Raw genomic sequence first — 11,980 nt, forward strand, 5'->3', positions numbered from 1 at the left:
CAGAGAGGAAAAGTACAGCAGTAGTACGTAGAGAAATATTCAATTTCAAGCCCTTTAGCAATATCATCTAAACAAATTGCCAGTTCACTGTTGAATTCTCGATGAAAACAAACAGCTGATCAGGGACGCAAGCTTGGCTTGGCACTGGCTTGGCCGTTCATACAGAGCCAAAAGCCGCTGCAGGAAACTGGATTGCGGATCGTATTGAGACAAAATATTTTATACATTTTTGTTTTCTTTGTTTCATTTCTCTAATTGCTCTTGTGATGGCGTGGACCGCGCTTCGTGATCTCATGTACCGGCGCACTGTTTTTAAGTTTAGTATGGCGCACGATAATACATGATTGCGTGCTTTAATTTAAAAAAGGTTCGCGAGTATGGCAGCAACACTGCAATGTCGGGAAGAGGCACGGGGAAGAGGATAGTAGTAGAACCAGTAGCAGCTGCATGCCCGGGTGGAGCGACTGATGCCCAGATGGAGGAATGTCAACCCGATGCCTTTTGTGTTGGCCGTTCTGGCAGTTCCGCCGACTTTACAGAAAGAGACGACCCCGTCGCTTGTCCTCTTCTCTTTTCCTTCGGGCATCAGCGACAACATTGACGGACGACGTGTTCGACTTCACCGTGCACGTGAGTATAGGTTGCTTTTTCATTCGAGTGAATTCTTGTTCAGATTTGCAACTTGTCGACTTCATCCTGATCGCCTGTCACCGGCAATAAGTCACATACGTGTGATATTTAGGTGAAATAAATGATAATGCACATTTTCTGCTCCATTTGCGTGACTTAGCTACACCAGGACATGAGGTAAAGCCTTTGTCGCCTAGCCACTAGCAGGCAAGATCGATCACTCGCATCCTTCAGTTCACGAATCAACGCGCCTGCCTTAAAATTAGCTAGCTGCTCGCAAAGAAATCATACCGAGGCAATTTTCTTTTCTGTGAACAATGCACCGTAGATTTGTCTTGAATAACAAAAAAAAAACTTGAAAAATAAATGTCGCGACCTTTTAGAAAACGCCGTGTCTAAGAGCTAGACGCGGCATTTTGTAAAAGGCTCATTAAATTCAGTATGTTTTCGTAGTTTCCGCTTGAAATTATTATTGTCTATGAATTTCATGGCCCGATCTTTTGCTTTAGCTGAAAATCTCGGCGGCAAAAACTTTGTTCAGTGTCCCTTTAAGGGCAGGTGTAGATGCCATCATTTCAGTCGCAAATCTTTTTGCTAGTCGGTCGGCTGGTTAACAATAAGGGTACTAACTAGAGTTCCAGATTTCATCAGCAACACATCGTCATGGCTTCATCAGATGCTGCATTATATACATTCTATCCTCGTTTTTAAATAGGTGTACCGTATGGTCCACTGTTACAGGAAACAAGCGAGCTCATGGACAGTGAGCCATGTAGTGCTAACTGGCAGCGAGGCTTGTGAATGGGACGCATGCGCATAGAATCGGGGTGCGCCCAGTTTTGCCTGCCATTTCTCCGCCTGTACGCATGACAGCATTGGAAAGCGCATCCGTATTTTAGCTGCACAATTTATCTAGCCCAGTGCCTCCTGCTTCAGGGATTTCCTGTGAGCACAAAAAATGCATGATTTTAATCGTTGCTGCAGTGTTTTGCAAGTTGTCACCGTAAAGCACATCATATTTTTCGCATAATGCTCGCTGCAACTAGCAAGTTTCGATGACTCAAAATGCTGTTCAGGTCTGATGTAGCAAACATTGTAAGCTCGTCCTCGTGACCATGAAATATTGGTTTATTAAATAATGGAAGGCATAGTTGGTATCAGTTGATTTACAGTGTGAAAATGAAAAGTGCGAAGGACCGTGCCTCGCAAGTAAGCCCCGAGAGCATGAGCAGAGAAGTAGCAGATGAGGATGCTCATGCGCTGCATTTCCAAATCTCACCAGCACTAATGCTTGACGGACTGCTGGCCACGCACTAGCGTGTTCTTTCTGAAACAGGACTTTGGCCCTGTAAGCAAGTTCTTGAAGGGCATAAGTAAAACGTAGAATGGGCCCCCTAAATGCACCCATCCTTGAACCATTGGGCTTATGAATTAGTGCCCTTTTCAAAATACAACTATTCTGAGCTATAAATTGTGACAGAACAGTGCACGAAGTTTAAAAATGGGAAAAAAGTCTTTAAATGTCCTCTTTATACATAGTGTTCTTGTGATGTCACTTCTGCCGTTGTCGCCCTCTCCCGCCATGCCCGTGTAACTCCCTGGGTACTTACGGCAGTTCACGTGCTGCAGTGCGGTTTGTTGGGGGCTCGTCATCTGTTGCTGTGAACAATGTGGAAGCATTGTGGTTTTTTGTTGTCTTACTTTAACGAGCTCATTGGATTAGGAAGGCCTCGCTCGTTCACTCGATACAAGACCAGATAATCAAGATGTGCGACACATATACCAGCCACGGCGTACACCGACTGCCCGCCACAACCTACGAGGGCCTATTATCTTGCTTTCACTACAAATTGCCTTGCCCAAAAACAAGTGAAAGCTCAAAATCTCTCGAGCCGCAATTTTAAGAGTGGATGTGCGAAGCGCAGCTGCTCCCATCGAAAACTAGTCGTGCAGAGCTAGGCAAGTTTACAAGAGATATAATATTATGAATATATTGTCACGGCCTACGCCACCAAAGTAGCAATGCCCCCCCCCCCCAAGTGTTTTAAACAGTGCTGATGTTGAGCTTGAGCCTCTTTGATTGCAATTTGTGGAAATAGTCGAGGAAAATATTATACAAGGCAGATAGCGACATTGCGTGGTGTGTGCCGCGGTAATGCCAGTCATCACTTTATTTTTCGCATATGCTTTAACACACTTTTCACTTTGTATTTTGCTTTTGTTGTACGCTAATGTACAGTGGAGTCACTGAACATGATAGAGACCGTGTATAGAATTAATTGACTAATTAAAAAAAATCATGACGCCCAACTTGAACCGATCGGCTATACTTCAAAGTGAACTAATATTGTTTCCCATTCTTTATAGTTTGTTTCAATGCAATACCAAATCTCCGTGATCGCCATCACGATTTTAACCGCCTTCCTTGCCATCATGATTTTAACTGCGGACAAGTTTGTATGTACAGTATCTTGGTAAGCTATATCTGTTTGCAGGTAAATACTTGGCTATGGCACTTACCCGTAATGAAGTTGCACCTGAAGATGCAAATATTGCAAAGTTTCTTCAAGTAGCTTTTGTTAATCTGCACCAGCCAAATACGCTGGTACTTTTAGGAAAATCGGAATGTGCGTTCTCAATTTCAGGTTATAACTTTCAGCGAAGAAACACCCTAAGCTCTGCTTCCTCTGCGTGGACTACTAAATCAACTTGCCTCACTAGCAGCTCATAATTTCTCAAACTTGCATCGTGAGGCAAAACTAAACGGGTGCAAGCACGAGGAGACAACATGGCAGTTGTAGGCGATAGATTCGGTTGGTGCCCGGGCATGTTGGTGGCGCATTTCGGAAGTGACGAAAAGGCGCTGCGAGATGCACGTGCACACTTTGTATAGTTGCTGTATTGGACAGCAAACTTTTTTTCTTATCTGAGCAGTTTTACCAAAGGAAGCTTCATCATATGGCGTGATAAATGAGGCGAATCCACAGGTTGAACCACATCATAGCCTCGCTGTGCTTTTGTACTTTTTTTAGCTCGCAAAATTTATTTGTACATATAAGTGACAACTTGCCAGTAATAAGGCAGCACTTGTTTCTTTACCATATGATCATCTCCGGTGTGCTGCTGCCTCAATATTTCAAATTATAAGCATTTACACCATTGTATGCTAACTTTTCCTTCAAAGTGAGACAAGCCACATGTGTATCGTAGATCAAGAAGCATGCCAGTTTTACGTACTTGCAAGGTAAACATCAGAAATGCACAGTTGATCAAAAATACTAGTTTAATGGTGCATCTACATAGCAGAGCACCTGTGGCACCTCGGGAACAAGATAATGCCACATATGTTACAAGAGATAATTAAAAAAGACAGGGGACGTTCCGTGAACAAATAGAAACAAAAATAAAATGGCACGTGGCAGCGAGCGAAGGCGGCAAGGGGGGGGGAGCCCGTGGGACTTCAGCGGATGAACGTAAGGTGTGTGTTTAATATGTGGAAGAAAAAAAAAATTCAAAATTTTGGCGACTGAAATGAGGGTGACTTAGTGAGTGCGCTCATGACGAGAGTAAACACGGTTACTATTTTTTTTTTTTTTCAAATCTCTTTTGAAAGCCACAAAAAATCTGTATGTGGTGCAGCCTAACAGAAGGTCCGTGAAGGCAAATTATGAATTCGTCGTTGTAGAAAGGCCTTTTTTTTTTTTTTTCATGCGCACCATCCTCGCCGCGGTGGTCTAGTGGCTAAGGTACTCGGCTGCTGACCCGCAGGGCGCGGGTTCGAATCCCGGCTGCGGCGGCTGCATTTCCGATGGAGGCGGGAATGTTGTAGGCCCGTGTGCTCAGGTTTATGTGCACGTTAAAGAACCCCAGGTGGTCTAAATTTCTGGAGCCCTCCACTACGGCGTCTATCATAATCATATAGTGGTTTTGGGACGTTAAACCCCACATATCAACAATCAATCAATCATGCGCACCATAAATAGTGCTCAAAATTTAATTGCATGTGTTGTTTTCATCCTTGCTGTATTCCGTGCTGTTTATGATGTAAAAAAAAAAAAGTAGCACGCTGAAGTGGTGCTGCTTTTGGGCAACAGTTGAAAATGGCGGGGTGCATGAATGCGGAATACTGCCGCTTACACTCAAATCACTCTTGTGGTCACCTCCCACTGTTTGCAGCATGTGTTGTGTATACACAGCTGCATATTTCCTAGCTAGAAAAATTTGATTTTAGGTGTTTCACGCCATTTTCCATGTAACTATTCCACAATTGCACACACTGATCAGCAGGTTTTCAATTGCGCTGAAGGACACAGGTGCCATAAAATTCATAGTCGATTCTTTCAAGAAACCGTATGTAAAGGCTGAAGCTTCATGCGTACATACACACACATACCATATTGTTTTTTGTACTTTATGAAAGCTGCGAAGGTCTCATGTGCCTCCAAGCGTAACCTGTCTTATTTATTCTCCATCACCGCAAAAGTTTTGTGAGTTTAAAATAAAAGTACTTTGCCCATGGCCACTTTTGGGTAATTTTTTTGTGTAGGTGTTATTTGAGCAGCCTACAGTGTTTACTTTATAAGCCTGTATGTATATGTTGCATTATAAGGATGCAGAATGTGTGTAGCTGTACAATATAGATGAAGTGTAAAAATTAAGTGTGTCTATTGTAGTGTTTTTGCAAGCAATCTTACCCCCGTATTCTAGAACGTCCCTCCACTCAACGCTTCACCTTCACTTGAGATGGCTGATGGGAGCGCCGTCTCTAAGCAGAAAAAATTGCTGCATGTCAGCAATAATCTGCTGTGATTCTCGAGTAGCGCAGCGTCGCTTTCAAACGAGCAGCGGCACAGTGCTCAACTCTGTCAAGTGAAGGGTGAAAGCCGAGTCGGGGAGCGTTTATGAATATGGGGGTTAGTTTTGTTGTCTTGTTAACCTGCCATTAACACTGGATTGCTGCTACTTTGCTCTAGCTGTACAGTGCTCTCCAAGGCTCAAGGAGGCACCGCACGGGGAAGGCTCGGAGCAAACCATGCGTGAGTTTCCTTTCATTGTTACACTATGCACGTATTAAGTGATAGACTTTAATGTATGCTATTTGTATTGTGCAAGTTTTTGGGGACATACAACTTCCAACACATATGTTCTGACGAAAATCACGCAAGAATGAGCGAAGCTTGTGCAAAAATTATGCAATAGTGTAAGAAGCTTTTGCAGAAGTCTGTGAAATGAAGTTTTGAAATTTTGTGGCAATGTGTCATTGTACAGTGGTCAACAGTCTTGCTCAGCATGCTTGACTGCAGGGCTCCCGTCTGGACAGGCGCATCTACGGAGTGCCTGATGCATGATGGGCCAAATGTCAGCCTGCACACTGGTGCCTCTTATCCCCGTTTGTCTGTTACATCAGTGTCTCTTGTAAAGGGGATCAACTGTGCTACCTCTTTTTTTTTCGAATGTAATGAGTTCTTCCAGATTATTGTTGTTTTAAGGTAGAGCCTCACATTTCTATCAAATACTGAAGATTCTATTTTTCCTTCTAGATGCTATGAAGTCACTGCTTGTGTTACAATAGAGTGAACACTGTTATGAGAAAAGCTACTTTATGGAGTTAACTCACTCCATATTGACTTAACACACAGAATTGGTGAAAACTACACTCCATTCCAGCTGCATTAGGAATAATATTAATTTGCATACTTCTGTTTCTTTTGTTTGTTTGTTGGCTGGAGGTTTGGAGTATAGGGTGGCCAGAGGGCACTGTGTAGTCTTTCTTCATCTTCCCAATTTTGTGAACATCAATTGATAGCCGTATGGGAAGCAGCCAGCATGCTGAAACAGCGGTGCAAGCATGCAAGATGTTCACCATTGCATGCAGTCAGTTGCTGTGAGCAACCTACTGCATACAATTAACTGCGAGGGGTGAACTAACGCTGTACTATGTGTGCCTCCTGGAAAGCTGCAATGGTAAAGTGCCACAATCGTATGGACAACATGGATAACACATGGATAACATCGCAATTTGTTTGTTGAATAATTTTGCAACAGAATCAATGGAGTTTTGGATAAATTTGTGTATCTGCCTGGTTCATCAAAGCCACAGAGTCAAATGCGGTATATACTCGCGTATTATGTGTACTTTTTTTGTCAATCCGGTCATGTGCGAAGCTAGTAGGAATCACTGGCCTAAAAGCTCAACTGGGAATATATGTTGCAGGCGCTGTCACAGCTGTCTCAAAGCGGATTGTCATTTGTTTGCTAAGCCTGTTCAAATGCCCCCATTTTCTTGAAGTTCTTCCGAACAGTGCTCACAAAAACCAGTTCCCACGACAGGGTTATACCAGAGAACATAAGTACTCTCCAATAATTGTCCGGAACCCAACGTAAAGTAAGATGCAGACAAGGAAGCGCGATGCCAACACAGTGCTGTGTGTGTCGCCCTTCATGTGTGTGTGTGTCCATTCCTTGTCCCAGTCTTCTATTGCATTGTGTTCCCTCCGATATCTAACCAACAAACCCAAGCTTCTATGCTAAGTCTTATTCAACGCACTCTTCTGCTGGCTCCCATACTGAATGTTGCATGTCGAAGAACTCCACGCTGATGTGCTTAGCGGTAGCACGGTTTCAGTTTTCTTCGGTAAGCTTTATAACAGCAATCTGCCTCGTATATAATTATTGTAGCCTATCACAAGGAATGGTAAAAACGCAATGGCCAGATGGCGAAACCGAAAAAAAAAAAATGAGTGCGAAAACCTGCCTCATCTAGTGACAGGTCCTTGCACGCGTTCAACATCTGTGCTGTGTCTCTGGAATACACTCTTGCCGTGGAAGAGGTGGGAAGATAGGAGGCAAACCTTTAGGCATTTCGGACTACACATAAACAGGTTTCAGTTTTCAAGTTGGAAGAAGGGACCTTGCACTCAGTCCATTTTGTGTAAGACTGCTTCACCTGCTCGACAAGAGATGTGCCTGACCAGAGCATCATGAAGTCAAATGTGTCTGTGTGTGTGCTGGCAAGGTGGCTCGGGCTGGTTGGGGAGGGCAAAGTATGCGAGCAAAAAGTTTCTTGTAGTAAAGCAGGCTGGCTAATTATACTGGTGAGCAAATTATGTGAGGATGCAAATTGTGCGAGTAAATATGGTATGTACTCTTGTATGTTTCAGCTCTATTGCTACGGATCCTGCGGATCCAACTGGGCATCCGGCAGCAACAAAGAGAGGTTCTGCAGGAGGTGCGACAGCTGAAGCACAAGGTACGGCTCTTGTCCGTGCCTCAGCACGCCCAGCCAGCACAGCGCCCCTCTGACCTTCCCCGGCTGCCTGCTGGTACAATTGGAGAAGTGGAGGCAGCAGAGGCAGCTGTGCAGAGTAAAGCTGTGGCTGCAGCTTTGGTGTATATTTCTTGATTTTTAATATGCCTATGTAACATGCAGAAATTTAGTACTGCTTTAGGTGTTTCGGGAAACAAACTAGTCAGGTTATCTCATGAGCCACTGTACTACAGTCGAATATGAATAATTCGTACTCCAGAGGCCAGAAAATTTGTTCAAATTAAAAGAAGTTCAAAATAATGAAAGTTACCGTAATTACCTTAATCTAACAAGCACCTTTTTTCCGGTTAAGAGAGTTCATAAACCGCATGTGCGCTAGAATCGAGTACGAAAAAAAAATGAATATGGTCATTCTATTGCCATCGCCACTTACAAAATGGACGCCTCCTACGTGCGTCGGCATGGCGCGTCGGTCATTTCTGCCTATGTGTTTCCCATGCGCGGCACTTCATACGTGTGCTGAGGAGTTCGTCATCTTGTAGTACATTAGCATCGACGGCATGGTAGGGCCGACTCCAAAAACTCGACGAGTGCACCACAATGCTGCTTCTAAAAGAAAAGTCGTCGCGTGTGCCGGAACGGACAAAAATCGGGCCGCATCGCGGTAATTCGGAGTTCCCGAAACGTGCGTGCAGGACTGGCGGAAACAAAAGCAGAATATTGTCGACAGCAAAGATTCACGCAAAGGCTTCAGTGGACCACAGCAGGGTCGGTTTCCACAAATTGAAGAGCTGCTCGGCGAGTATGTGATTAAGCAGTGAGCGGCACAGCGGCCCGTGACGACAGAACTGCTCCAAGTGCAGGCTATGCAGTTAGCCTTAGAAAAAGGGCTAATGCAGAGCCATTTTAAAGCGAGCAGGTGCTGGATAACGAACTTAATGAAGAGAAAAGGCTTTTCCCTCCGAAGGCGAACGGCATATGCCGGAAGTTGCCGGAGGAGTACGAAGAAAAGCTTCAGAGTCTTCAGAGGTTCCTCCTAAACTTGCGGCACAACAACGGCTACCTGCTTGGGCAAATCGGGAATGCCGATCACACGCCCCTTTACTTCGACATGCCTGGCACCACAATTGTCTAGGAGAAGGGGGCGAAGCAAGTTTGTGTACTGACATCGGGCCACGGTAAAACTAGAGTGACAGCAATGCTCTGTTGCACGTCAGATAGGCATAAGCTTCCCCCGTACTTCATATTTAAACGGAAGACGCTCTCAAAAAGAGTCGTTTTCGCGAGTGGTGTGATCAAGCGGGCCAACGAGAAAAAAGGGTGCGCGTTGCAACCGATGTCTTAGTTTTTTTTTTTTTTTTTTTTTTTGTCGTGGAAATTGGGCGCGCGTTACAATTGAGGGCGCGGTAGAATAGAGTAAATACGGTAAACGAGCGGAGGGCTCACCATGCAGTGATGCATGTGCATGGAGAAGTTTTATTCACAAATTACAGGACATCCGTCGTTAATTAAAGTTGTCAATACATGTCTGTACACGTTGGCCTTGCAACGAGTCAACAAGTTTTGCGTGCAGTTTGCAAAGCATTTGTACTTCGGCTTCAGTATTCTCCTGGCAAAAGAAGTTACGCGCGGCAATGTCCAATGCTGACACTCTTCGAAGACAACTGTGTTTCCGCTGTTACCATCTGCGCTGCAGCCAGAGCGTGGCCAGCACATGATGAGAATGGAGGAGCGTCTCCACCTGGAGAAAAGCAGATCGGCATTCGAGAGAGAAACACTCCGCGGCAGCTTTTTTTTTTTTCTCTCTTCATGCGCGGTGTTGAAAGGATAAGAGTCTCTACATAGCAGGAACGAAAAACAGGGAAGCGTGACACTGGCGCGTTGCAGATCGGCATGAGAGAGCCAACTCTCTGCGACAGCTTTTTTTCCCCTCTTTCTCTTCATGCGCAGTGTTAAGAAGAGAAGGGTCTCTACGTGGCAGGGACGGAAAAAGCCGAAGCGGGGCACAGGAATGTCGCAGATTGGCATTTGGCAAACATTCCACCGCAGTCTTTTCTTTCCTTTTCTTCATTTTCTTCTTCAAGCACAGCGATGAGGTGTCGGAAGTGCCACCGCAGGATTGGGCGGGGTGCTGAGAGCATTTTCGGAGCGCGGTATAGCTTTGATAGGACCACAGCGTCAGTTCGAATTAAGTGTGTTGGAATTAATGAGATTCGACTGTATTTACTATAGTCTGTGAAGTCCGAGTGAACTGTCCTAAGCTAGCAGACGATGTAGGCGGCATCGTGTGTTTGATGGGCAGTGACTAGCAATAGCCTGCTTAAAACAGACATTCAGTAATTTTGTTCATTTATCACCCTATTTCGTGTCCGCTGCGGCTCTCTCTACTTTGAGCTACAGTTCACCCTGCCTTGTGTTAGCCGATTTCTTACTTTTTTAAAAATCTAACATGCACCCAATTTCGCAGTGTGAAGAAAAATGCACCTTTGTTTATTGTGATGAGATTTCTATAGCGACATGCCTCTTTGTTGGCTATCACAGAAAAATATAAACAGCAAATGGTGCGACCATCTAGTGCGACCTTTATTTTTCTATCAGTTTCATCTATGACCAAGATTTGGTCGCTCTAAGGTTGCCTCTTAGTATGCCTTGATCATGTTCATTTATCTTGTTGTGCTCTGCTTACAATGCATTGATTAAAAACATGTCCTAGCTTCTTTTTGAATTCCACATATTTTATCGTTTTTCACCTGTAGAAGCTACTCCTGGTCAACATTCAGGCAAAGACATTGTAACCTCGAAGAAACGTGTATTGGAATTCGAGCACTGTACAAAGTAATTATACTATTTCATAGCTAGAATCAATATTTATGAAGGGTTATAACAGTGTTGTATTTGATTTCATAACAGCGAAACTGCATTCAGAGAAGGACTCTGAAAGGTTCTCACACTGAGTGTGAGAGGGCTGATGTGGAAACCATTTTAGGTCAATTGAGTTGAAGTTAGCGAAAAAAAAACAATGAAATGTTGTGATGCCCAAAAATTCAAGTTGTTGTTTTCAGTGTCCTCTTCTTGCAGATTTTTATCATGAAAACATTTCGATGTGCTGTTGCGTTTACCCCATCTATGCTTCTTGCATTTTTTTACAGCGCAAGCACCTCCTGCAGATTGGGGGACTTGGCCTCCGAGAAATTGGTGTGAATGCCATGAAGGCTGTATTGGCACATGACGTGCAAGTGCTGTACAGCCTTCATGGCAGAAAAGGGCCTTTGTGAACCTGAGGCTCTGTAGATTAGTGACAGGTTAGACTTGTTCATTGTTTTATGTGTGTGTACCCTTGTGTATTCTCTGTACTGCAGTGCTTCATGTGTGCTATGGTATTTTTGTTCTTGTATGCAGATGTCATCCGCTAAAAAGCAGGGTGCGACCAGGCGGAGGCCCTCAACTTTATTAAGAGGTGGCTGCCAGGGTCTGGTGATCGCTGTGGGGGCAGGAAGCGGCGCTTCAGAGAAGCATTTGTTGTGGAGCAGCCCGATGATCCCCACTCTCAGAGTGCAGATTATCGGCTGCTCGCGGCAGCTGGCTTCCTGCCCAGCCACAGCAGCCGGGGCCTTGACAGCACCACTGTCACTGTGCCCCCAACGCAACCTGACCTGCAGTAGAGCGGGCCTTTTTTAGTTGTGTATATATATTTTTCAATGTATACATTTTTTGTTGTACCAAATAAATAAAAAAAAACAAAGAATAAATGGTCTGCAGACTGTCGGTGGTGCACTGTTCGGCTAGCTTATGCTGATTCGGAAGCACCATCACCATGTTTTAGTTACAAAAAAATGCTCTAAACTATGAATATTCTCGATTACCATGTGGGGGACATACGCTTTCAACATTTACTTCCTAACGACTTTTTTCGATTTGCTGTACCAAATACCAGTACCAAATAAAGCACTCGCTATTGCAAAAGATAAATTGGTAAAAAAATAAACTACACTTCTAGTGTTAGCAAAGGGAATGAGGTATTAAAGATGAAATAGATCGGGTAACTGCTTTCAGTTCTCGGCATTCAATTTTCTGTTGCCCCAA

General features: G+C 44.3%; 1 protein-coding gene across 4 annotated transcripts; it reads left to right on the forward strand.

The window, feature by feature from the left end:
* The first annotated feature begins 266 nt into the window (after window positions 1–266).
* Window positions 267–11,646, forward strand: LOC142796237 (uncharacterized). Of its 4 annotated transcripts, none has more exons than XM_075886435.1 (5): window positions 267–630; window positions 5,612–5,666; window positions 7,791–8,017; window positions 11,047–11,199; window positions 11,297–11,433. In XM_075886435.1, exons 1-4 carry the CDS (start codon window positions 484–486, stop codon window positions 11,170–11,172), a joined length of 555 nt encoding a protein of 184 aa, XP_075742550.1. In that variant the 5' UTR covers window positions 267–483; the 3' UTR covers window positions 11,173–11,199; window positions 11,297–11,433. The 4 variants fall into 4 exon arrangements, with proteins under 4 accessions (XP_075742550.1, XP_075742551.1, XP_075742549.1 ...); XM_075886436.1 differs by having other exon boundaries at window positions 7,791–7,879; XM_075886434.1 differs by lacking the exon at window positions 11,047–11,199 and having other exon boundaries at window positions 7,791–7,879; window positions 11,297–11,646.
* The last annotated feature ends 334 nt before the right edge of the window (window positions 11,647–11,980 follow it).

Source organism: Rhipicephalus microplus, chromosome 2 (genome assembly GCF_043290135.1).
Source record: "Rhipicephalus microplus isolate Deutch F79 chromosome 2, USDA_Rmic, whole genome shotgun sequence".
NCBI classification, from domain to species: domain Eukaryota; kingdom Metazoa; phylum Arthropoda; class Arachnida; order Ixodida; family Ixodidae; genus Rhipicephalus; species Rhipicephalus microplus.

What these genes read in the sequence shown, in the direction of transcription:
- LOC142796237 (XM_075886434.1), top strand. Translation starts at nt 484, where the DNA reads ATGTCAACCCGATGCCTTTTGTGTTGGCCGTTCTGGCAGTTCCGCCGA. An exon ending in TGTTCGACTTCACCGTGCAC is followed by an intron (nt 631 to 5,611) that starts GTGAGTATAGGT and finishes CTAGCTGTACAG; the next exon opens with TGCTCTCCAAGGCTCAAGGA. An exon ending in TGCGACAGCTGAAGCACAAG is followed by an intron (nt 7,880 to 11,296) that starts GTACGGCTCTTG and finishes TCTTGTATGCAG; the next exon opens with ATGTCATCCGCTAAAAAGCA.